Here is a 26,758-nt window from a genome sequence, read left to right as displayed (position 1 = left end):
GACAGTGATGTGGGAAAGCGTGTGATCTATTCCCTACCACGCAGGCATAAGATTGGCCATCAGGGGGATGAGAGTTTCAGACGACCAACATATGCTGAGGTGGTCTCTAGAAAGAAAAATACTCAGTGTTCAGAAAAGGATCAGAACTCCTCGAGTATCATTAAGTTTCTAAATGTCACTGTGCCCAAATTCTCTAAAAAGGGTTCTGCTGAAATTGCCAATCACTTAGAACTGTACCAGTCCACCATGGATTCTTTAAAATTGTATTCTGATGCGGACAGGATCAGATTCCTACCATGGGCATTTGATGGTAAATATCGCCACTACTTTGTTTCATTTAGGGAGAGAGGAATTCTGGATTGGCAGGATGTTTTGCATGAGGTCAAATTAGAATTTGGCCCTTACCGTACTGTGACTGCTGCAAAACGTGATATCTATAAACTCACATGTAGACCCAATCAGAGTCCCCGGGAATTCCTCCCCATCCTTAAAAATGCCTATGGGTTGGCGTATAGATCCCCAAACTGGGAGTCTGAGGAGTTCAAACAGCTGTTTTATGATGCAATGCCCATGCAAATTAAACTTAGCTTGGCTAGAGATCTTGATCTCCAAGCCCCCTTGGACAGGTTGGTGACGGCTGCCACCTCACTGTATAACATCAGTGAATGCCATGCTACAGGTGAGAGGAGATATAAAAAGTCCCCAGAACAAAGCATAGCAGAAGCTAAGGTAAACCCTGGTTTCAAATTTGAAACGCAGCCACGTAAGTACCCCCAGGCTACAGGACCTGTCCAACAAACCCAGCGACAACAGGTAGGACCCAAGCAAGCAAGACCTCAGAGCCGCAAGGGGCCAGAGGGGGATAACTCCAGTGCTGGGAGGTCTAACTACCGTCCCCAATATTACAATAGAGGTCCCCAAGGATACAGGCGCTGGAACAACAGGCCCAGACAACAGAAGGAAAATAGGCCTGAATCCCCTACCTCACCTAGAGGTCGGTCCCCCACTTCTAATAAGGGAACACCAGAAGTCCAAACTGTGCGCAAACCAAACAATCGTTTGGATCATTTGGCAGATCAAGTAGCCAAATTACAGGAGATCATTAGTAAAATGTCCCTGGTGTCAACTGGAAAACAGCCTGAGTCTTTTTTAGGGGCAACTGCAGGACCCAGCTCAGCCCCATAATGCAGGCAGGGCAGGGTCAGAGCCCAGGCCGGTGCAAGGCTACAGAGATGGTTGTAACAGAATCTAATATGATTTCTAATCCTACTTTGCCTTGCAGTGTTCTTGACCCTAAAATTGAGGCCAAGGAGGAGATGTCTAACATGTTGTCTATCTTACAGTCTAATCATGATGATTCCTGCACTAATGTGTCTTCTCCAGTGAGTGATCCTATCCTCTCAGCGTCAACCTGCGAGCTGCCGTCTGTAAGCTGTGATGTGATCCAGTGTTCTCCAAAGGTGGGGGCTGCTGCTGCCGCTGCGAGCAGCAGGAATTCTAAGAATTCACCAGAGGTCGCGACGCTGCAGAAAGGTCAAATCCTTAACAAATGTCAAATAAGTGATCACCCTAATTTTTTATGTGATTTGTTTCAGATCAAAGGCCGATACTTTCTTGATTCCTATCTCCAAGATGAACTTATTGGGCCAATCAGGGGTTTACTTGACACAGGATCACAAGCCACTATATTGTCATATAGTTACTTCCAACAAGTATTGGAGGTGACAGCAAAGAAGCCGAAACTGAAATCGTTTGATGGCTCTTTGATAAGTGTCGGCGGAGACGCTTTGCAGGTAAAAGGTACATCATGGTTAAAATTCAAAATTGGCAAGAAGATAATTAGACATCCCACACTGATTGTGGACCTTCCCTATGATCGGCTGATCATAGGAATCGACCTCCTGAGAAGATTGAGTTCCATAGTAGACTTCATCAATGAAGCCGTCTGGACTCAGGTGAAGGCACCCATTGCCTATGAGTACTCTTGCAATGCACAATCCCAACGTAATTGTCATGTGATTGAGGAAAGGTTTAACTCTGTTGAAGTGCATTTTAGGAACAATCAAACGCCGGATGTCACGATCCTGAAAAATGGTGAGTCCGAGGAAGCCGTCAACGGTGCCGCACATACCATAACCATCCAGAAGGACAGAATTGAAAAGGTAACCCTGGATGGGGATGCATTAACTATTTCTCTTAAAGGAAGAAGTTACGAAGTCGCGGACCTGACCAGGCATACTCAATCCATGGTACGGATTGAGAAGGTTAATGATAACTTATTGATTCCCGTACAGGTGAACAATATGGCCCGGGTGAAATACACCAAGTTGGATCTGAAATCCGAAGCCAGTTACATAAGCCTGAGTCTCTTGAAACAGATTGCTAATCCTAAAATGATTAAAGTTTCCTCTCCACAGGACCAATGGGTTCATGATCTGGATGGAGATTCACAGAGTCATAATGTGATTGCAAGATGTCTTTTGTCTATTTCCATAGGAGATAAAACCACAGAACATTTATTCATTGTGTCAATGAATCCAGTAAGAACTGGGATGTAAAGTTGCCTCTGGTTCTCATGGCCATCAGAGCCACTCCAAGCGCAGCAACCAAACTTTCTCCCTTCGAAATGATCACAGGAAGGAAGATGGTGTTACCCCAGCATTTACTCTACCGGACAACAGACCAAAATTTGATAAATGCTTCAACAGCCCATCAATACATAGAGAATCTACGTAAGCACCTTCAATATGCTTTTGCCTTTGCCCAGAAGAATCTAGAGAAAGCAGCCGTAAGCGCCAAAACCTACTATGATCTGAAGACTACTCAAAAGGAGTACCAAATTTCAGATCAGGTTTATCTCTATAACTTCGCCCGGGATCAGGTGAAGGAAAAGAAGTTCCTGCCTTCCTGGAAGGGACCCTATGTCGTCATTGACAAATTGTCACCTGTGGTCTACAAGATCAAAATTCCAAAGGGGGATGAATTTATAGAGAAATGGGTGCATATTAATCAATTACGTGTTTGTCATCCTAGGTCACAACTTCGCCAAATGGAAGGATTGCCGGATGATGAGGAGTAAAGAGATATCAAGGTTCCAGCTAAAGATGGAAACCAAGGATTGGTATAGTATGAACATACAAATGTACTAACCTATCCTCATGTATTTTCCTCTGTAACTAATTATCTCTTGACTCACTTTTGTATCGAGAACTTGCTCTGTCCAAGAAAAGAAACGATGCCAAATCAAAGGTGTATGGTCGTATTAACTCTTTTCTTGCAGGAGTGATAAAAAGTGGAATATGTATGTACTTATATTTGTCATACAATATATTTCAGGCGCAAGATGGCATCGAGTGTTGTTGCCGTTATCTACATCATCCTGATCTTGGGGAAGGAGTTCCAGGCTGAGCCGATTGCTGTACCAGGCCCTTCATCTGGGATCATGCTACAGGATACCACGGGATTCCTCTTGACGAATAAGAGGATTCTATCCCAAAAGATCTACGTCAGTTTGGATCCACGTGTCTTCGTCGAAAGACAGTTCAACATTTCCGAGATTTCGTCTCCGGAGATAAAGATTTGGTATCAAATGCATATCGGCTATTCCCAAGAAAGGATTACACAGATCCTGGAACAGACAAGGAAAACCATGACTAGAGAACAGTTTTCAACAAGTCGACGACCAAAGCAGTTCGTTTCTGCGATTACAGCCGCCATAATCTTTGCCGTAGTGGGCACTGTCATTGCCACCGGTGTATCAACTGTTAATTCCATCTCCATTAAGACATTGGAACTTGAGATTGGTTCACTGAAAAGGAACCTAATGAGTATTCATGCAGAGATGGAGAATCAGAAAAAAACATTTATCGGACTAATATTCCGTTGTAGAGGGTACTGTCGTTACCACCGACTTACACTCAAAATTATTGACTCATTCAATAAATCTTCATGGGAGTCACGAACAGTTTAAACAAGAACTAATGTCTCTGAAGAATCCGAATGAAAAGCCCTTTGTGACATTCCAATGTAGTCCAACTTCTCTATTGGATTACATTGTAATGAAGGGGGATTTGTTGTGCTTTTTCATAAGTGTAAACAGTTATATCTACTTATTTTAGTTATAATGGGTATTCATTGCCTTTAAGAGCAATGTTGATTTATATTCACTGTTTTGTATGGATTTTCATGTAGGCCAAAGTAAGTCCATGAGAAGATTACTGTGCTGTTCAAAAGCTAGTGTTATAGTAACAATATATTATACATTTAGAAAGTTAGAAGATACACCGCACCTGCAGATTCTGAGACTTCCTTGTTTTTCATATCTGAACATGAATTTCACAGTGTGAGAATTGTCTAGATGTTCCTCAAAGTATACATTCATGTATCCAAGTTTGTCCCTCGGCCCTGAGACAAGGCCTCCAGACGTCAGAGGTGTAGTAGTGAAAATATCAGGCATGTATGAGTTAACCCTTAATGGTATGATGCCTATTGCTTACACAACAGTGCCATCTAGATATGAGCAGTTAATACTACATCAGTAGCAAAAGTGCATTCTGGGTAGTATTATGACGTCATGCTCCTTATCAATGCCCACACCCATCCAACAATAATTGGAAGTTCCAACTCAGAGGGCGTGTCCATCTGATAAGTTTTGGGTTAAGAAACCAGTTACCAGAAAAGAAAAAAAAAAGAGGAGGGAAAGAAAAAAAACAAACAAACAAAGAAACATTGGGATTATAGATCTCTGGAGAATCATTGGGATTATCGGGAAAAACTCTCGAGAGCTGGCTGCCCCAAGACTCTGCACACCACTTGACCCTTGGGTAATGTATATTTTTGTTTTATGTAGTATTGATCTAAATTAATTGGCTTGATACTTAGTCAGATACCCGCTCATTTGCGGACGTGTAACGTTAGTTGCCACATCAGTATTCTCTCTTGTTTCAGTTACGATGCATATAACTGAATAAAGGGGATAATATTGGAGAAACTTTCTGTTGGGAATCTTAGTATTCCCTAGTTTGACATCAAGCCAATAATTTATAATTTTTATGCAATACTACCATACTACCCCATATCTGAGATTGGTCATCATTTTTGGGCGGAGCAAGGGCTCGTATCTGTCATCTTCTTGATTGAGTTTTCCGCATAATCCATTGATTGTATCTCTCTCACAGATTTAAAGCTGTATTGCATAATATTCTTGTGTTGGTTGAGTATTGTTTTGTTGGCATCATATAGTGGTGAATTCTGGGTACTGCATATCATTGTATATTCTTGAAATTTATGTTGATTCATTTTTGATTGTATTAAACTATAGTATAATAAACCATTTATATTTTTGCATAGACGCTTGTACCCTGTTTTACTGATTGCACAAAATAATCAGGTTCTTGATCGAACTCGTGTGGAGATGAATTATGTCCATCTCCCGGATCAATATCCTTTGCATAATTTTTCTTTTGATCCGCTAAATTTTTTTATCTTTATATAAAGCATTTGCTTTATATACCCGACAACCGTAGCGGCGGACGTGCAATAGCGAATGACCGTTTGACGGACGTGCAACGAGGACTCACGAACATGGCCCCTAAAAGATAGTATCCCAACATGGTGCCCTGTGCAGGGCGCCTAACCTCCACCGGTGCCATGCAAAGAACAAGCCCCCCAAACCGAGGTGACCCTGGTTAATCATTAGCCTTAACATGACGTGCCGTGTGGACAAGCTGCCTGGCCGCACCCGGTGTCAGAACCCAATACCACTGTCCTTCACAAGCCAGCGTGGGTAGCACGGCCTAGAACACCACTGTGATAATAACAGTACCACCTACTGTTTGCAAAGAAAGTCCTTGGAACGGCGTGAAGCGTCAGCTATGTGACCCGAACGCAGCCACTGAAATATGACTGAACTGAACACGGCCAACCGCGGATCCAGAACAGGGACCCCATCAACTCAAATCCTCTAGTGCAATATTAACCTATGAACCATAGCTTCAGCTAACACTGACTAGCATGAAAGCGAACTGATAAATACCATGGATTAAAATAACCGAAACCAGAAAGTGACCGCGTCCCGTGTATCACCCCCAGCAACCTACTGTTATGTGTACCAGTTTAAAGAATCCCCTGCAGCACCAATTGATTTAGTGGTATCTGTAACACAGGGCATGTACACCTTGAAACTACACAGCAATAGGTGAAAGTGCAAATGAGACATAATGTCATGTGGCATTCACCACCTATGGCGGCACATATACAAATGCTTGCCGCAGTGTTCTGGTTCTGGCCAAGCTGCCAGTTCGGTTGATGTACTGCTCCAAATTAATTAATGTACGTGCACAGAGAGATCAAATCTGAGACAACCCACAGCTCGGAGTTAAAACAGTATCTCTGGAAAACAGCAGACAATACATAGGTTTTACGACTGGAAGAAGTGGGAGGGGGGAGTGAAAGATAAAGTATATCTTTTCTATTGGCTATGAACTCTATACTTTTCTGTAACCTTGACGGTCAAGAGGAAATTCCTCCCCCCTCCCCCCTTGCTCGTGGGTGAAACCGTTACTTCTTCTTTCTTTGTAACTGCTTGCTTGAGCTGAACGGAAACCACAAAGAAACACATGATAAAACACAAAGTAAGATTCTAGTTTATAGGTGTTGGCTGAATGCCTGGCCGCCATCTTAGCTAAACATAGTCCTCAACAAGCAAGTATCCATTTTGTATCAATAGTCCATAACAGCAGCAGTATGGCCAAGCAATGCACAATGAATGAAGACGCCCTGTCCAGGGACCTCGTGTGGACATGCTTAGTAAAATCTGTACCCCCATGCCTGAATGTGTATATATATATATAAAGGACATGAACATATGGAGGCTCCTGCAGGCGATAGATGTGATTCAATACAGGACGCCTCTGGCTGCAGGAGGGATCCCTCTAGTAGGAGCGAGCGTGGCAGGGGGGGCGGAGCCACCGAGCGTGCCTAGCAACCGGCACCCGCCGCCGCACCCTGAACATGTGACCGACGAGGGCGGCCCTGCGCCGTCCGGCCTGCCCCGTGATCGCGAGCTGAGGACCCGACATCCACCCCCCTGCAATGGGGTAAGTACATGTGATGCTTCGTGCGAGCAGCCGACGCCGATACCCGGCACCGGACTCCACCGCTTACCTGTGGCCGCATGAACTGATGAACCGCTGACCTGCCACGATACTCACCTAAACCTGGACGCGATGGTGCGGGACGTGCAGGGAACCAGGCATATAGACGTAACCCGGAAGTACCTGGTTGCACGTCCCGACCGTTGGTCTTGATGGGGTTATAAGGCTAAGGGGCGGGGCCTCAGCCCCTCCCACAAATACAGGCTGCCCGGCAGCCTTAACTACATGTACAGCTGGTATAAGTTATACATCTTCTTGTATATAGTGATATTTTCACGGTCCCCCAGGTGACTGGTGTCAGGAGATCAGAGAGACTGGCTGAGCGTGGAGGAATCTAACTGCCTCCTTGATTTCTCTTTATTCAGTGTTGATAGGGTTAATGACCACTTCCCTTTTTTCAGCTGTTGCTCAGTGGTCATCACTTCTACCCTTTATAGTCTGACCCCACCCTTCTGACTTTGCGGTAGATAGCTTCTTTTGGGTTTGGCTGAGCTGGTGTGAGGTCATCTCTGGTGTTCCTGTTCTTCCATCTCTACAGAAGTTAAAGGGGTTGTCCAGGATTGGGGACATTTGTCTAATGGTAATCTAACAACATAAACATTAAAAACATGCATGTGGTACCTTTGAACATATTTCTGAAGCCATGTATTCCTCCTTTCAATTCTTGTCCGGAAGTGAGTGTTTTCTTGTTTTCAGTGACGTACCGGGTCCCTGGCAGGCGAGCAGAGCCTCCTCTTCCTCTGCTCAGGGAGCCCGGTGACAGTCTAGAGAATTATCCAAAGAGGTTGGAGGGGCGGTAATTGGTCCGGCCGGCATCGCGCTAAGCCCTGCCCCCCAGTCCGGTGACATCACCGGGTATTCAGCATTACAATGAATGGGGGCAGATCACTATGCTTGTTAGCATAGAAAACTCCTCCCATCTGTATTACTTGCTAATGGAGCAGAAGGCTTTAGAAAGGAGGAATTCCTTTCACCACAGTACCACAGGATTACATGGCCATGCTAATTGCATATATTGCATTTAGACAATGGCATGTTGATTGTGAAAAAAAAAAGATAAAGAAACAATGGTTCAGTTGAAAGAAAAGGTAATAATAGTGTAATCAGTCTGCTTTTTTTTTTTTTTTTTTTTAAATAAAGGGATAATCCTATTTATGTAATGAGGCTGCTTTTGTCTAGTTGAAAATACATTTTTTTTAGCCCTGTACTTGTGTTTTGGACTGAATCTTTTTTGCACATTCTACTTTTGGAGTTGCAGTGTGTGCATTTCACTTTCCTGTGGTTATACATCGGTTTCAACTGATTGCCAGGTCAGTATATAAGGTTTACCTTGAAATATGTTTATATATATATATATATATATATAGATGGGAGCGTGCCCCTTAGGCCTCATGCACACGACTGTGGTGTGTTTTGCGGTCTGAAAATCGCTGATCCGCAAAACACGGATGGCGTCCGTGCGCGTTCCGCAATTTGTGGAACGGCACGGACAGCCTTTACATATAACTGCCTAATCTTGTCCGCAAAGCGCGGACAAGAATAGGACAGGTTATTTATTTTTTTGCGGGGCCACAGAACGGAGCAACAGATGCGGACAGCACACAGAGTGAAGTGAATCCGAGCCGTTTTGGCGGCTCGGATTGCGGACCAAAAGAACGGCCATGTGCATGAGGCTTTACAGTGTGACAGTGTCCGGTATGTTTATGTATGCATGTGGGAGCCTGCCCCTTTCAGTGTGATGGTGTCCGGTATGTTTATGTATACATGTGGGAGCGTGCCCCTTACAATGTGACGGTGTCCGGTATGTTTATGGATACATGTGGGAGCGTGCCCCTTACAGTGTGACGGTGTCCGGGATGCTTATGTATGCATGTGGGATCGTGCCCCTTACAGTGTGATGCTGTCCGGTATGTTTATGGATATGTGTGTGAGCGTGCCCCTTACAGTGTGACGGTGTCCGGTATGTTTATGTATGCATGTGGGAGCGTGCCCCTTACAGTGTGATTCCGTCAGGTATGTTTATGGATACATGTGGGAGCGTGCCCCTTACAGTGTGACGCTGTCCGGTATGTTTATGGATACATGTGGGAGGGTGCCCCTTAAAGTGTGACGGTGTGTGGTATGTTTATGGATACATGTGGGAGCGTTCCCCTTATAGTGTGATGATGTCAGGTATGTTTATGGATACATGTGGGAGCCTGCCCCTTTCAGTGTGATGGTGTCCGGTATGTTTATGTATACATGTGGGAGCGTGCCCCTTACAATGTGACGGTGACCGGTATGTTTATGGATACATGTGGGAGCGTGCCCCTTACAGTGTGGCGGTGTCCGGGATGCTTATGTATGCATGTGGGATCGTGCCCCTTACAGTGTGATGCTGTCCGGTATGTTTATGGATACCTGTGTGAGCGTGCCCCTTACAGTGTGACGGTGACCGGTATGTTTATGTATGCATGTGGGAGCGTGCCCCTTACAGTGTGATGCCGTCAGGTATGTTTATGGATACATGTGGGAGCGTGCCCCTTACAGTGTGACGCTGTCCGGTATGTTTATGGATACATGTGGGAGGGTGCCCCTTATAGTGTGATGATGTCAGGTATGTTTATGGATACATGTGGGAGCGTGTTCCTTATAGTGTGATGATGTCAGGTATGTTTATGGATACATGTGGGAGCATGCCCCTTATAGTGTGATGATGTCAGGTATGTTTATGGATACATGTGGGAGGGTGCCCCTTATAGTGTGACGGTGTCCGGTATGTTTATGGATACATGTGGGAGCGTTCCCCTTATAGTGTGATGATGTCAGGTATGTTTATGGATACATGTGGGAGCGTGTTCCTTATAGTGTGATGATGTCAGGTATGTTTATGGATACATGTGGGAGCATGCCCCTTATAGTGTGATGATGTCAGGTATGTTTATGGATACATGTGGGAGCGTGCCCCTTATAGTGTGGTGATTTCAGGTATGTTTATGGATACATGTGGGAGTGTGCCCCTTATAGTGTGACGGTGTACGGTATGTTTATGGATACATGTGGGAGCGTGCCCCTTATAGTGTGATGATCAGTGATGGCCAGTTCGCCGCGTTCGCCCGCAAACACATGAGGGCTGCCATCTTAACTCACAAGTCCGGCGATGCACAGGTAAGTCCTTACCTGTGCCTGTGCGCGAGCCGATCTGAAAAAAATGCGGTCATCGGGAGCAGGCAGTTCTGAGAACAGCCGCCGGGGGCCTTCATCGGGCTGTTCTCGGAACTGCCTGCTCCCGGTGACCGCATTTGTTTCAGACAGGCTCCCGACACAGGCACAAGTAAGGACTTACCTGCGCATCGCTGGACTTGTGAGTTAAGATGGCAGCCCGCATGTGTTCGCGGGCGAACAGGGCGAACTGGCCATCACTGATCATCATCACACTATAAGGGGCACGCTCCCACATGTATCCATAAACATACCTGACATCATCACACTATAAGGGGCACGCTCCCACATGTATCCATATACATACCGGACACCAGTGATTTCAGGTATGTTTATGGATACATGTGGGAGCGTGCCCCTTATAGTGTGGTGATTTCAGGTATGTTTATGGATACATGTGGGAGCGTGCCCCTTACAGTGTGACGCTGTCCGGTATGTTTATGGATACATGTGGGAGCGTGCCCCTTATAGTGTCGTGATTTCAGGGCTGTTTATGGATACATGTGGGAGCGTGCCCCTTAGGCCTCATGCATACGGACGTTTTTTTTTGCGGTCCGCAAAAACGGTTTCCGTTGTTCCGTGATCCGTGTCCGTTTTTTCATCCGTGGGTCTTCCTTGATTTTTGGAGGATCCACGGACATGAAAAGTGAAAAAAAAAAAAAGTCAAGTCTGCATTGAAAAGGATAGGAAAAACGGACACTGATCACGGACACGGATCACGGACGCGGATGACTATCTTGTGTGCATCCATCAGAACAGGTCATATTTTTTTCACTGACTGGAAAAACGGATCACGGACGCGGAAGTCAAATGGTGCATTTTCCGATTTTTCCACGGACCCATTGAAAGTCAATGGGTCCGCGAAAAAAACGGAAAACGGAACAACGGTCGCGGATGCACTCAACGGTCGGGTGCATGAGGCCTTATAGTGTGGTGATTTCCGGTATGTTTATGGATACATGTGGGAGCGTGCCCCTTACAGTGTGACGCTGTCCGGTATGTTTATGGCACATGTGGGAGCGTGCCCCTTATAGTGTGGTGATTTCAGGGCTGTTTATGGATACATGTGGGAGCGTGCCCCTTATAGTTTGATGATGTCAGGTATGTTTATGGATACATGTGGGAGCGTGCCCCTTACAGTGTGACGCTGTCCGGTATGTTTATGGAACATGTGGGAGCGTGCCCCTTATAGTGTGGTGATTTCAGGGCTGTTTATGGATACATGTGGGAGCGTGCCCCTTATAGTTTGATGATGTCAGGTATGTTTATGGAACATGTGGGAGCGTGCCCCTTATAGTGTGATGATGTCAGGTATGTTTATGGAACATGTGGGAGCGTGCCCTTTATAGTTTGATGATGTCAGGTATGTTTATGGAACATGTGGGAGCGTGCCCCTTATAGTTTGATGATGTCAGGTATGTTTATGGATACATGTGGGAGCGTGCCCCTTATAGTGTGATGATGTCAGGTATGTTTATGGATACATGTGGGAGCGTGCCCCTTATAGTGTGATGATGTCAGGTATGTTTATGGATACATGTGGGAGCGTGCCCCTTACAGTGTGACGCTGTCCGGTATGTTTATGGAACATGTGGGAGCGTGCCCCTTATAGTGTGGTGATTTCAGGGCTGTTTATGGATACATGTGGGAGCGTGCCCCTTATAGTTTGATGATGTCAGGTATGTTTATGGAACATGTGGGAGCGTGCCCCTTATAGTGTGATGATGTCAGGTATGTTTATGGAGCATGTGGTAGCGTGCCCCTTATAGTTTGATGATGTCAGGTATGTTTATGGAACATGTGGGAGCGTGCCCCTTATAGTTTGATGATGTCAGGTATGTTTATGGATACATGTGAGGGCGTGCCCCTTATAGTGTGATGATGTCAGGTATGTTTATGGATACATGTGGGAGCGTGCCCCTTATAGTGTGATGATGTCAGGTATGTTTATGGATACATGTGGGAGCGTGTCCCTTACAGTGTGACGGTGTCCGATTGTGTCTCTGCTCTGCAAACACTGAGCACATGACAGATGCCAGAGATAGAGCAAAGACAAGTTTATGGGTGTACATATGGGGGAGGAATATGAGGCAGGAGGATGAATATGTATGAGGGGGCCGGATCGAAGGAAGAATGGAGGCTGTGCAGGATGCATGAATATGTATAAGGGGGGCGGGTGCAGGGACACGATGTTAGACAGGAGAAATCAGCAGATGCAGCCCTGCACTGGGACCCACAGTGCAGTGCAGCAGGAAGTGAAGGAACAGATAAACAGATATGTAAACAATGTGTTCAGGGCTGTAGGAGCCATGCTCCAGTGTAAAAGATAGGAACATAGACTTAGCTACTAAAGGTGAGCAAGATGTTTGATCCCGGACAACCCCTTTAAGTGTCACGTTTGTTTGTGTTTGTATATATTCTGTTGTTTGTATCTGGGCCTGAGACAGAGACTTCCATTCGTCCATCTGGGGAGGAATGGGTTGTCTCTGGTCCTATCCTTATTCCAGGACCTAATAGGGAAATCAGGGCCTAGTTATCCTGCATATGAATATTTGTACCTTCAAGGTCTATTCATATTAATAGGAAGTTAGGGCCTGGATTAAGGTTGTTTAGGAGGCAACCTGTTTCTTCCCTAGTTTCCAGGCCCAGTTACTGTTCCCCTTCCCTCCTGTGTTCAGTTCCCCCCCACACTGATCATGACAGATATGGACCATGCTGGTATAACCTAGGTATCTCCTGTATATAATTATATATGTACAGCTGGTATACGTTATACATCACCTTGTATATAGTGATATGGACCATGCGTGTATAACCTGGGAATCTCCTGTATATGATTCTACAGTATATGTACAGCTGGTATAAGTTATACATCTTCTTGTATATAGTGATATGGACCATGCTGGTATAACATGGATACCTCCTGTATATAATTCTACGTGTACAGCTGGTATAAGTTATACATCTTCTGGTATATTATATATATATACAATTATATACATGAGTTGCCCAGGTTATACCAGCATATACAGGAATATGACTGTATGTATATACCAGAAGAATCCAGATGGTAAATAGTAAGTACCTGTGCCTAATGCGTAGTGGACTGGCTCAGGCTGACTAGTGCTGAACGCTGGCTGATGACAGTGACTATGCCCGACAGTCAGAGAGAGAAAGCGAGGGTGAGGTGGTTTTTAGTGCTGTCTGGAACGTCGTGGTAGTGGGATCGTGGATGGGCCAGTGAGTGAGTAGATTGGGCATAGTCACAACGATTCCGAAATTGGGCCGGCACTTCATGCAGCAGCGGTGCTAGTGACGTTGTGACGTCACATCATACAGCGAACTGTGCGGTCCGGATGTGCTGCCAAGCCCTGCTTCCCGCCATGAGGATACTAAAAAGGCCCATGCCTGGATTGCCTGACCCGTCACCCATAACCACAAAAAAGGAGGACTTCTGGCCGGGAGGACCAGGAGTGCAAAATCCGAACTGTCTGGCCACCCTACCCAGTATCCTAGTATGCATGTGTCAATCACTCCCAGGCAATGCAAAATGCAAAGCACAATGCCTCAGATTCCTGCTGAAGTGAAAGAAATTTTAATTTAAAAACAAAATACACTGATAAATCTCAAGCTTCCCATTTACAATATCTCACAAAAGTGAGTACACCCCTCACTTTTTTGCAAATATTTTATTCTATCTTTTCATGGGACAACACTGAAGATATGACACTGTGATACAATGTAATGTAGTCAGTGTGCAGGATAACAGTGTAAATTTGGTGTGCCCTCAAAATACCTCATCACATACCTCATTTCCAGCATTGACCTAACTCTCTTGGGCATGGAGTTCACTAGAGCTTCACAGGCTGCCACTAGAATACTTTTCCACTTCTCCATGATGACATCATGGAGCTGGTGGATATTAGAGACCTTTCACTCCTCCACCTTCCGTTTGAGAATGCCCCACAGATGCTCAATAGGGTTTAGGTCTGGAGACATGCTTTTCCAGTCCAGCACCTTTACCCTCAGTTTCTTTAGCAAGGCAGCGGTCGTCTTGGAGTTGTGTTTGGGGTTGTTATCTCGTTGGAATACTGCCCTGCGGAACAGTTTCTGAAGGGAGGGGGGATCATGCTCTGCTTCAGTATGTCACAGTACATGTTGGCATTCATGGTTCCCTCAATGAACTGTAGCTCCTCACAGCCGGCAGCACTCATGCACCCCCAAACCACGACACTCTCACCACCATGCTTGACTGTAGGGAAGACAACCTCACCTGGTTGCCGCCAGACACACCTGACATCATCTAAACCAAATAGGTTTATCTTGGTCTCATCAGACCACAAGACATGGTTCCAGTAATCCATGTCCTTAGTCTGCTTGTCTTCAGCAAACTGTTTGCAGGCTTTCTTGTGCATCATCTTTAGAAGAGGCTTCCTTCTGGGACGACAGCCATGCAGACCAGTTTGATGCAGTGTGTGGCTTATGGTCTGAGCACTGACAGGCTGACCCCCTATCCCCCTTTAACCTCTTCAGCAATGCTTGCAGCACCAACCTCTGGATATGACGCTCAGCACGCGCACTCAGCTTCTTTGGTCGACCATGGCGAGGCCTGTTCTGAGTGAATTTGTCTTGTTAAACCGCTGTATGGTCTTGGCCACCATGCTGCAGCTCAGTTTCAGGGAGTTGGCAATCTTCTTATAGCCTAGGCCATCTATATGTAGAGCCACAATTCTTTTATTCAGACCCTCAGAGAGCTCTTAGCCATGAGGTGCCATGTTGAACTTCCAGTGACCAGTATGAGAGAGTGTGAGAGCGATAACACCAAATTTAACGTACCTGCTCCCCATTCACACCTGAGACCTTGTGACACTAACAAGTCACATGACAGCGGTAAGGGAAAATGGCTAATTGGGCACAATTTGGCCATTTTCACTTAGGGTGTACTCACTTTTGTTGCCAGCGGTTTAGACATTAATGGCTGTGTTGAGTTATTTTGAGGGCACACCACATTTCCACTGTTATACAAGCTGTACACTGACTACTTTACATTGTATCAAAGTGTCAGATCTTCAGTGTTGTCCCATGAAAAGGTATAATAAAATATTTACAAAAATGTGAGGGGTGTACTAACTTTTGTGAGATACTGTATGGTTTAGGCTACATGCACACGACTGTATGTGTTTTGCGGTCCGCAAAAAAAAAAAGGATGACATCCGTATGCCATCCGTTTTTTTTTTTTTTTTGCGGATCCATTGTAACAATGCCTAAAAACGGACAAGAATAGGACATGTTCTATTTTTTTTTGCGGGGCTACAGAACGGACATACTGATGCGGATAGCACACGGTGTGCTGTCCGCATTTTTTGCGGACCCATTGAAATGAATGGGTCCGCATCCTATCCACAAAAAAACGGAACGGACATGGAAACAAACAACGTTCGTTGCATGTAGCCTTATAGAGCAGTGTACTGTTATGTGAAGTATGAGGTGTAATTTATATGTCGTACCTCACTTGTCAGTACATTGCTGTATATACTATACATCTGTACACACTGTGTCTATTTTACCTCGTACCTCACATATCAGTACACTGCTGTATACACAATATATCTATTATACCTCTTTTGTGTGGCTTGATGGCACACAATATAACACGCAGCAGCAAGCACAATTCGTCCCTGTGAATGGGTAGTGGGAGAGGCTATAAATGGGGCATTGAGGCCCAATTTAGATTCTTGCTATGGGGCCCAGTGATTTCTATGTACCCCCCTTGTTGAAGGGTGTTGTTTCTTGCCTGACATGCCAACATCCATCCATTTGATGCACTAGAAAATGTGATTCATTAGAGAAGGCAATATTTTGCCAATCAGCAGAGGTCCAATTACGATACTGCTGTTAAAATTGGAGCTTTTTCTGCAGATAAAATTTTGCTACCAGACGTGCAGTGGCCATCCATCTGCTTCAGGGCCCCATACACAGTAGTGTTCGCTGAACTGTGTTTTAGACACACGCCTGGTAGCCCCCTGGTTCATTTTGCAGGTGAGTTGCTGCACTATAGGGTGATAGTCCACCCTTGCGCACTAATGTTCATCTCTCACATCAATGGCACGTGTTGTTTCCGGATGGTGCCTTTTGTTCACTCACGATACAATTTCATCACAGCAGCACATGAACAGTTCACAAACGGCACAATTTTAGAAATACTGCCATTCCTGGCCCAAAATCGTCAGTTTCTGCAACTCTGTTTTTGCTTACGTCAAAAGTATTAAGTGGTCATAATAATGTGAGTTGACTATGTATGTAAATATATATATATATATATATATATATATATATATATATATTTACGGTTCATTCTCGATAACTGTCTGTGCATCTGCCTGTGTAATAGCGACTCAAGGTAAGAAGTGATGGTCAAGTAGGAAAAGATTCATCTAAGTATATAAATTATATGAACAAAAAGATAGGGTGAAAAGCCGGTCCATGTCTCTACGTTTCCTGAAATGAAATGAGCTCTGCCTTTGCATGAAGAAAAATGTCCAGAATTCTCCCATTACAACTGAAGATGATGGTAGGTGACAAAAAAATGACACTTAGAAGAGAAAATCGTACATGTGAAAGTGTCCTTGGTGTGCAATGCAATGGTAAATGTGGTTTTCGATACCCTATAGATCAGGCATGCTCAACCTGCGGCCCTCCAGCTGTTGTAAAACAACTCCCACAATGCCCTGCTGTAGGCTGATAGCTGTAGGCTGTTCGGGCATGCTGGGAGTAGTAGTTTTGCAACAGCTGGAGGGCCGCAGGTTGAACATGCCTGCTATAAGCAAATTAACTATTTCTGCAACAGTGCTGTATGTGTAGGGCAGAAGTCTGATCTTGAATCCCTTAACACCATTATACGCCCGCAAGTTTACGGAGAGCGCTGCTGCCGTGAGCCCTCTCCATATGCAGAGGGGTTCTGGCTGTATAATGCAATGACGGGGAAAAGCAATCACACCAGAAATGATTCAAATGGATGGCAAATGTGCTTAAGGGTCCAAACATGGACAACAGCAACATGCGTTCCGCATTTTGCAGACCGCACATCGCCGGCACTCCCATAGAAAATGCCTTTTCTTGTCCGGAATTGCGCACAAGAATAGGACACGTTCTATTTTTTTGCGGAACGGAAGTGCAGATCCGCAAATGCGGACAGCACATTCTGGCCCTTTTGAAAATGAATGGGTCCGCACCTGTTCCGCAAAATTGCGGAACGGATGCGGACCCATTTTGCGGACGTGTGAATGAACCCTAACTGATGCACAAGATCTGTTTTTTTCTTACAGGATCCTTTTTTCCCCCCTGTTCTTCTGACGTATCAGAAGAACAGAATAATAACTGTAATGTGAACTCTCCCTTTGGCTATACAAACACATAAAACCAGACATCCCAACCTGCAAAAACTCATTTCAGGGAGGTGCTCTTCTCATTTCAGGGAGGTTTTCTTTTTTTTTTCTTTCACGAACGTTTTATTACATTTTCCAAACATATGCAGTATCTGCACACTTTGCTCTATGGTGTGGAGGACTGGGCTCATCACCCTGCCCCAAATTATCATATTTCTGTATATGATTAAAGGGGTTCTGTCACCACCTATAAGCCCTGTGAGCTAAACATATGCTCATGTCCAGGGTAGCATTCTTATTTTTAAGGTGGCCTTATAAAAGCTATTTGTGGCTTTATTCTGCAGAAAAACTGGTTTTACTAACCTGTCAATCATTGAATTAAGGTGCCCAAGCAGGGGAGGTCTGTGGATGGCATGGTGCCCGGCCGCACGCATCGCCGTTCGTGCCCAGCGCCGCCTTCTACTCCTCAGTGCCGCCTCTCCCTCCCTCCCTCCTCCCGCTTTGAGATCCCGTGCGTGCGCACAGGCTCAGCCTGATGCGCCGTTGCGGACTGCTGGCATCGGCTTCTTCTTGCACTGTGCGCATGCACCGAGAAGGGGACACTGCTACAGGTTGCCGGAAAGGTTTACTGCGAGTAAACTAGAGATGGGAAGTTCGGATCTTTCACATGAATCGGTTCATTTGAATCAGTTCATTCAAATGTACCGATTCATGAATCGGATCTTCGGTTCATTCGCTGAGCTGACAAGAAGCAAGTGAACCGAAGCTTAGGTTGCGCAATGCGCATGCGCGGATGCTTCGATTCACTTGCTGACTCGCTGAGTCGGCTCTTGGTCTGAGTCAGGAAGTTTATTCTTTAAAACCCTGTGTGTAATTATCTACCCCACTGTAGGAAAAAAACAAGCATCCAGGGGGGGTGAATTTAACACTGGGGTAAATAATAGAATTAAAATGGAGGGTTAAATGTATTTAAAAACAATACATCTCTCTCAATAGTTATATAGCTACTGAATGAGACAGAAGAAGGGATGCCTTTAACATATAGATCTCCTTGAGAAGCCAATTTGACCCTAAAGGGTTAATTCAACCTGTAATCTAAACTCTGTGTCCTGTCACTTCTCTTATCTCTCTGCTCTGCTATCAGTAAACCTTTTGGGATATATTGTCTCACATGCAGGTGTCAGGGAGCCGCTTTCTAATAGCGGGAGACTCCCTGAACGGTCCGGGAGACTTGAGATCCCTGTAAAACAGTGCACCTCCATGCTGGAGGCTGTGCAGTTTTTGTCCCGACATGTCCTCTCCATTCCTTCTGCTTGGTTAGCTGGAGGCAAAGGGTGGAGCAAGGGAGGAACACAGAAGAGGGAGGGCTACAGATTACAGGAGATACATGTGAAGAAACGAAACTCAGTAGCAAGTGATCACTGACACAAATCTCCAGAAGAAGAAGAAGAGGACCTACTAGAGACTAATCCAAGGCAGAGGAACGGAGGCATTGTAAGTAGCTGGGGCTCTGAGGAGCTATGGGGGGGGGGGGGGGTACATGTATATCATGTATGTCATTTACTTATTATCTGTGGGTACTGCCAGGGCACAAGTAGATCAGAAGGATTGTATAATGGAGGATATAAATCAGTCTACATGGACTATGACTCAAGGCAAGCAGAAGTTCCACATAGCAGTGGCATTATATTAGGCAGTGCCCTTTTAACCAGCAGGGGGCGTGCCCAGAGATTGCTGTGATTCACCAGTTTCTCTGACAAGTCTGGACTTATGTTTCTATTTATACTGACATGAAGGAAACCCCCCACCTCTTGCTGTGGGGGTACTGTTCCTCTTAAAATTGCAACTGAAAGCTTGACTGTCACCTCGCCCCAACTACCCCCGCCTCTTCGCCCCCAAACTGCAACTATAATGGAATAGTGTAAAGGACACTAATTCTGATTCTTATCTTCAGGATACAGCTACATTATGATTTTGTGAACAGCATACATCTCATGCCCAAAGTACCGCAGTGTAGCAGGGCGGCCATAGGAATAAATGGAGGTGCAGCACGACTCGCGCATTTTCTGTAACCGTGTGTCGCAGTCAGAGCAAACATGGGGGTCGCACTGTGACCCCATTCATTCCTACGGCAGCCCTGCTCAATTGTGATACTTGGGCATGCTGTACCCAAACTCACAGTGTAGCCGTATGCTTATACTCACATATCACGTCTCCTCTTTCACAAACCGGCCGTTCAATGCATAGAGAAGACCCCAGGACTCTTCCCTTTCCGTGCATTGCATGACTAGTATGTGGGACCACAGCCGCCACAGGGCTCATGCTCATGAATGTATTTTATATCCATTCCGTTTTTTTACAGGTCCGTACGCGGAACCCTTCACTTCAATGGGTCCACAAAAAAACGAATGCAATACGGATATCACACGGATGTCATCATTTTTTTTTGTGGACCGCAAAATACATACCGTCGTGTGCATGAGCCCTAAAGATAAGAATTATAGCGTCCTTTACATTATTCACTGCTTACTGTAGCATGGGGGGAGGGATTCCAGTGAGGGGCATATTCAAGCCATACATGAAAGCTCTGAACATATAGATGACTGAGGGGAGCATACTGGCGTGCCACACACACAGAAAAAGATGCACACAAGTAAGAAAATATGGACACTGATGAGATAGGGGGAAATCCTCTGCCTGACAGAGCTCAGAAGGTCAGGATATGCCTGGCCATAGAATTCAGAGCCCCTTGGCTTTCTGGCAGACTGTGGGGGAGATTTATAAAAAGTGGTGTAAAGTAGAACTGGCTTAGTTGCCCATAGCAACCAATCAGAGTCCACCTTTCATTTTCCAAAGGAGCTCTGACAAATGAAAAGTGGAATCTGATTGGTTGCTGCGGGCAAGTAAGTCAGTTTTCGTTACACCAGTTTTGATAAATCTACCCCACTGTGTAAATCCAGATGTGTACAACTTTTCAGGCTTTTTTAGACATCTTTGTTTAGGGTACTTTCACACTTGCGGCAGGACGGATCCGACATGCTATTCACCATGTCGGATCCGTCCTGCGGCTATTTCGCCGTGCCGCCGCTCCGTCCCCATTGACTATAATAGGGACGGGGGTAGAGCTCCGGCGCAGCACTGCGGTGCACGGCGAAAGCCGCCGGACTAAAAAGCCTGACATGCAGTAATTTTAGTCCGGCGGCCTTTCGCCGTGCACTGCCGTGCTGCGCCGGAGCTCCGCCCCCATTATAGTCAATGGGGACGGAGCGGCAGCACGGCGAAATAGCCGCAGGACGGATCCGACATGGTGAACAGCATGTCGGATCCATCCTGCCGCAAGTGTGAAAGTATGAAGCAGCAGTGTCCCTTTAAGGGCTCATACACACGAACGTATTTTCTTTCCGTGTCTGTTCCGGGTTTTTCATTTCAATGGGTCCGCAAAAAAACAGAAGCTACTCCGTGTGCATTCCGTTTCTGTATGTCCGTTCCGCATTTTTTTTTTTACAAAGTTGTGAATTTTTGTTGCAGATTTTTCCGCAATGAAATAGGATGGGTATTTAAAGGGGTTATCCAATTTCAACAAAACCCCCCACATGTGTTGGGCCCGTCACTGGTATAATACTTACCCCGCTCCCGGTGCCGCTCCTGGTCCCTGCACCGCCTCTGCTGCTGCTTCTCTCTGCACACGGATGAAAACATCCTGTGTCGGGGGGGAGAAGCCAATGGCAGGCGGGGACGGTGCTAGGGAGGCTCGTCCTCGTCCCCCTCGAGGATGAGATTAATAGAACCATTTCTATAGATGACACTAAGCTATGTAGTACTGTACAGTCTATGGAAGATATCCATAAACTACGAGCTGACTTGAACAGATTGGGCATCAACTTGGCAAATGAGGTTCAATGTGGATAAATGTAAAGTTATGAATCTTGGTAGTAATAATCTCCGTGCTTCATATGTCCTAGGTGATGTAACACTGGGAGAGTCACTTATAGAGAAGGATTTGGATGTCCTTGTAGATCATAGATTGAATAACAGCATACAATGTCAATCAGCTGCTTCTAAGGCCACCAGAATATTGTCATGCATTAAACGAGGCATGGACTCACGGGGCAGGGATGTAATATTACCACTTTACAAAGCGCTGGTGCGGCCTCATCTGGAATATGCAGTTGAGTTCTGGGCACCAGTCCATAGAAAGGACGCACTGCAGCTGGAAAAGTACAGCAGGGAGCGACTAAACTGATAAGGGGCAAGAAGGGTCTTAAAAAAAGATTAAAAGAATTGAATTTATTTAGTCTTGAGAAGAGACCTCTAAGGGGGACATGATTAACCTATACAAATATATAAATGGGCCATACAAAATATACGGTGAAAAACTGTTCCATGTAAAATGCCCTTAAAAGATAAGGGGGAACTGCCTCCGACTGGAGAAGAAAAAGTTCAGTCTCCAGAAGCGTCAAAGCTTCTTTACTGTAAGAACTGTGAATCTGTGGAATAGACTTCCCCAGGACGTGGTCACAGCAGGAACAGTGGACAGTTTAAAAAAGGGTTTAGATTAATTCTTAAAAGTAAACAACATTAATGCTTATGAAAATGTGTAGAAATCTTAGTTTCATTTCCTTCTGGGATTCGAGTCCCCACCTATCCCTTGGTTAAACTTTATGGACTTATGTCTTTTTTCAACCGTATTAACTATGTAATTATGAAATGAATGCCAGAAGAGAAAAAAAAATGGAAAAAACTTTAATGCGCTGTGCCTAAGGCCCAAAAAAACACCTAATTCTCAAACAAAAAAGAGCTGGCATTTTCATTGCAAAGAAGGCAACTAAAATCCTAAGGGTGGTCTCATAAATGCCATTTTGAAGCAACTACCAGGATTGGATGATAAATGGAGGGGAAGTGTATACGAAAACTCTACTTCTGCTTTATTTGTAGTTTTGGCTTTAAAACCCTGCACCAAAGCTGTGTGTGTAGTCTCTGTTGCTGCAGTGCTGGGCAGTGTGACTGAGTTAGGCTACTTTCACACTAGCGTTCGGAGCGGGTCCGTCTGATGTTTCATCAGACGGATCCGCTCCTATAATGCAGACGTTTGCATCCGTTCAGAACGGATCAGTCTGCATTATAACTTAGAAAAATTTCTAAGTCTGAAAGTAGCCTGAGCGGATCCATTCAGACTTTACATTGAAAGTCAATGGGGGACGGATCCGCTTGAAGATTGAGCCATATGGTGTCATCTTCAAGCGGATCCGTCCCCATTGACTTCCATTATAAGTCTGGACGGATCCGCTCGCCTCCGCACGGCCAGGCGGACACCCGAACGCTGCAAGCAGCGTTCAGGTGTCCGCTCACTGAGCGGAGCGGAGGCTGAGCGCTGGCAGGTGGATGCATTCTCAGTGGATCCGCCTCCATTGAGAATGCATTAGGGCCAGACGGATGCGTTCGGGACCGCTCGTGAGCCCCTTCAAACGGAGCTCACGAGCGGACACCCGAACGCTAGTGTGAAAGTAGCCTTACTATTTTTTTCCCTCTTTTTTCTTATTCTTTCCCACTTTCAAAATTCTGCTGATTGCCCTTGAAAATAAACAGGTTACCACCCCATGATCTACCAGCTTATATCAAACTCTATCTTTATCTGAACTCCCACAATGCATTGCACATGGCAACAGAAAATCAGCTGGAGTCTGACATGGAGAAGAAAACCTGATGTAATCCAAACTTTAAAAAGCAGTTCGAAGTTCCTTATCAATTTTGTCGATTAGAAATGTCTTTACGTATCCTGAATATTGTGCATTAGTCGAAGGCATATGATTTTCAAGACTTATTTACTTGTTAAATATTTGACTATACATATGATTTTCTTTCCCCCTCAGGTTCTCCAACTTATTAAAAAATAACAATGGACTCGTCAGTAGGAAAACATACACCAAAGGCTGTGCCAGGAAGAAGCACTACGCCAGCTGTGAATCCCCCTCAAAGCAATGTGTCAGCTAGAAAACCTCGTCAGGGAAAAGCACTGGAAAAGCCTGGCCAATATGGAAAATTCCAGGAGCCATGCAAAGCCAGTGAACCACCTAAAGTACTCAACACACAAGGTGTCCATCCAACAACGAGGAGCACAAAAAGTACAGAAGACTCCTCAAATGCTGCAAGAGCAGCCACTGGCAAGAAGTATACACGGACCTCAAAGGAATCTGGGGCTCTCCATCCTATCCCTGATGTCCCTAAAAGACAAGCAACAAGGGCATCTGAAAATCATCTTTCACAAGGAGATATTGATGATATAGAACGACAGACCCGTGGGCAGAGAGAAAATCCGGAATGGTATTCCTGGCGTCAGAACCGCATTACCGCTTCTTTAGCGCATCGAATATCTCACAGTAGATTTGCTAATCAGAAGACCAATGATATTCCACAGTCTTATCTGAAAACCATATTGGGTTCAGCACCTGGAGTTCAAACGGCTGCCATGAACTGGGGTATCAGGAATGAGAAGAAAGCTGTCAATGCCTATGAGATACTGGCATCAATCAATAAAGGCAGAGAAGTGCAGGTGGAACCATGTGGTTTATTCATTCACCCAACCAAAAACTGGTTGGCAGCAAGTCCTGATGGGGTAGTAAAAGACAGACAAACAGGAGAGACTCTAAATATTTTGGAGGTGAAGTGCCCATATAAACATAGAGAGCACACAGTACGTGAAGCATGCAAAGATCATGATTTCTGCTTAACCTTGAATGGTGATTCTTATACCTTGAAGCCACGTCATACCTACTACACCCAGGTACAGTCCCAGATGGCAGTTACAGGCATAAGAAATGTAGACTTTGTTGTCCACACTAAGAAAGAGACAGTAGTTGTCCCAGTGAAATTTGACCTAGAGTTCTGGAAAACCACAGAGCCAAAGCTGGAAAGATTTTATACGGAAGCTGTACTGCCTAACGTGGAGGACACTTACAAAAGAGAAGTGCAGAATAAAGGTGTGTACACCCCAGAGGAATAAAGAAGTGACTCAGGAGCGACGGCGTACGTACAACTGCCCAAGTTATGAGTCAGGTCATAAACTAAAAGAGCCTGATCCCATAACCAAACCACACTGGCTTTTTGGAATTGCTGTGATAAGCAATGACTCATTTCATTGTATATAGCAAAAAATTATGATTTACAGCTTTAAATGGAATTATGCCAAATTAAATACTTTAGAAAATGGCCGTTTTTGTCTTGTTTTGATAGAAGAATGTATTTTCATTGATACAGATATCTTCTTGAGGTAATTGATTGGACCTCCAAATATCTATATGGAAAACAGAAGCAGGAATCAGGCCTAAGGGTCCAGTCACACATCCGTGTGTGTTTTGCGGATCCGCAAAACACGGACAGCAGCAATGTGCGTTCCGCATTTTGCAAACCGCACATTGCCGGCACTAATAGAATATGCCTATTCTTGTCCGCTATTGCGGACAAGAATAGGACATGTTCTATTTTTTTCGGAATCGGAATTGCGGGTCCGCAATTCCGGATCCGGGCCGCACATCGTGCGGCCCCATAGAAATGAATGGGTCCAAATGCGGAGCGGAATTGCGGATATGTGAATGGAGCCTAATTATTATATCTTTTCATAGCGTAAGGAGTACCTCCTGGGACAGGCTGAAAATGTAATGTTTATGGGATCCACAGATTGCGGGCTACTCAAATGTAAAACACGAACCAATAAAACGTATCCCCTATCCACAGAAAATAGTCTGATTGTGTTTCCGATCACTAGAATGGGTTGTTACACTTTTTCATTCATCTGCCAGACACGAGGTTCCTCAGATGTGAGGGGACATGTATTAAGACAGGCTTTTTCTACGCTAGTCTTAAACCATACTCTGCTGGCATCAGATGCCCACACCTCCTAATAAATGTATATGTCTATCTAGACTGCCTATTACTTTTTCCTAAAGTGCTGCACGTGGTGTAAAAGAGCAAAAAGTTGCAGAATTGGCTTCTGCAAAGATCTGCACCAATATTCTGGTGCCGAGAGCTTGAGAAATATCCTCCTACTACTGTTGTCAGATTCCATCTACATAACTAAGTAGACTACATCCCACAGTCCAATAGTATGATCTCTCCCTCTGCACATAAAGCTTTTATTAACTTTAATATTTGTATATGAATATTTTATGCGTGCTTATCCAAATACGATGAGTACAACTGGAGATAGACACTGGTTTAGCGCCATTTTCAGGATTGGCAGAGATCAGACCCCTAGCCATCAGAAAGTCATAGCTGAAGGAGTTTTATGCTTTTAAAGAAAATGTGTCACCAAAAATGTTATCTGCCAGTTAAAACCAGATAGTAGCACATATCCTTTTTTTCTGATCTGTTATTATTTTCCCGATTGTAGATATATTTTTATTTTCTGAACATGCTTATGGGGCGGCCATCTTGCCCGAGCTGTTCTTAACATTTATACAGCATTAAAAAAAGAAATAAATTGCTTTACAGCAGCCCCATGGGCCATAGACACAATGGTCAGGAGGGGACCTCATTGACTTCTATGGGAGAGTTTTCTAGGCATGTTCTGTGACCTGTGCAGAGGTCAGGAGGGAGCAGATAAGCTGCCATATGACCTATTGTGAATGGTGGATCCTTATTCTAATCCTGCCTGTAATGATATCACCTCTGTGTATAGATGAGTTAAATGCAGTAAAGTGACCTGTACAAACCAAGAAGTGGCGCCAATTATTAGACAGTGGTCAGTGCAAAAACTGCAGGATTTTTGGTTTAAATATAAAAAGTGACATGGAAAATTAAAAATAACATCAAAATTATTAAAAAAATATGAACAAATGATTTAAACAGCAGGTCATTTTCTGAGAAAATTCTTGTTTCATGGTGTCTGAAAACCTGTACATATGAGAAGTGGATACTGTCTCCAATCTAAAAGCCTGGAACCTAGACTGATACAGACAGGCTGCCTTCACAACTGCATTTTAAAAGAACCAAAAACACAGGACAGTATAAAATATGAGACGC

The 26,758-nt window shown here is 44.8% G+C and overlaps 2 protein-coding genes across 2 annotated transcripts; both read left to right on the top strand.

Annotated features, from left to right (window-relative positions):
- The first annotated feature begins 1,232 nt into the window (after positions 1-1,232).
- On the top strand, positions 1,233-3,706 carry LOC120999150. Its single transcript, XM_040430023.1, has 2 exons — positions 1,233-2,732; positions 3,034-3,706. The coding sequence occupies exon 1, from the start codon at positions 1,233-1,235 to the stop codon at positions 2,556-2,558; it is 1,326 nt and encodes a 441-aa protein (XP_040285957.1). The 3' UTR covers positions 2,559-2,732; positions 3,034-3,706.
- Positions 3,707-19,113: 15,407 nt separating this feature from the next.
- LOC120998045 lies at positions 19,114-24,939 on the top strand. Its single transcript, XM_040428502.1, has 2 exons — positions 19,114-19,234; positions 23,611-24,939. Exon 2 carries the CDS (start codon positions 23,637-23,639, stop codon positions 24,738-24,740), a length of 1,104 nt encoding a protein of 367 aa, XP_040284436.1. The 5' UTR covers positions 19,114-19,234; positions 23,611-23,636; the 3' UTR covers positions 24,741-24,939.
- The last annotated feature ends 1,819 nt before the right edge of the window (positions 24,940-26,758 follow it).

Source organism: Bufo bufo, chromosome 4 (genome assembly GCF_905171765.1).
Source record: "Bufo bufo chromosome 4, aBufBuf1.1, whole genome shotgun sequence".
Lineage (NCBI taxonomy): Eukaryota > Metazoa > Chordata > Amphibia > Anura > Bufonidae > Bufo > Bufo bufo.
Note: the sequence above shows the minus strand (reverse complement) of the source record. Positions and strands in the feature narration are given on the sequence as shown.

Excerpts from the sequence above, each read along its gene's own strand:
- LOC120998045 (XM_040428502.1), top strand. The coding sequence starts at position 23,637 with ATGGACTCGTCAGTAGGAAAACATACACCAAAGGCTGTGCCAGGAAGA.
- LOC120999150 (XM_040430023.1), top strand. The coding sequence starts at position 1,233 with ATGGTTGTAACAGAATCTAATATGATTTCTAATCCTACTTTGCCTTGC.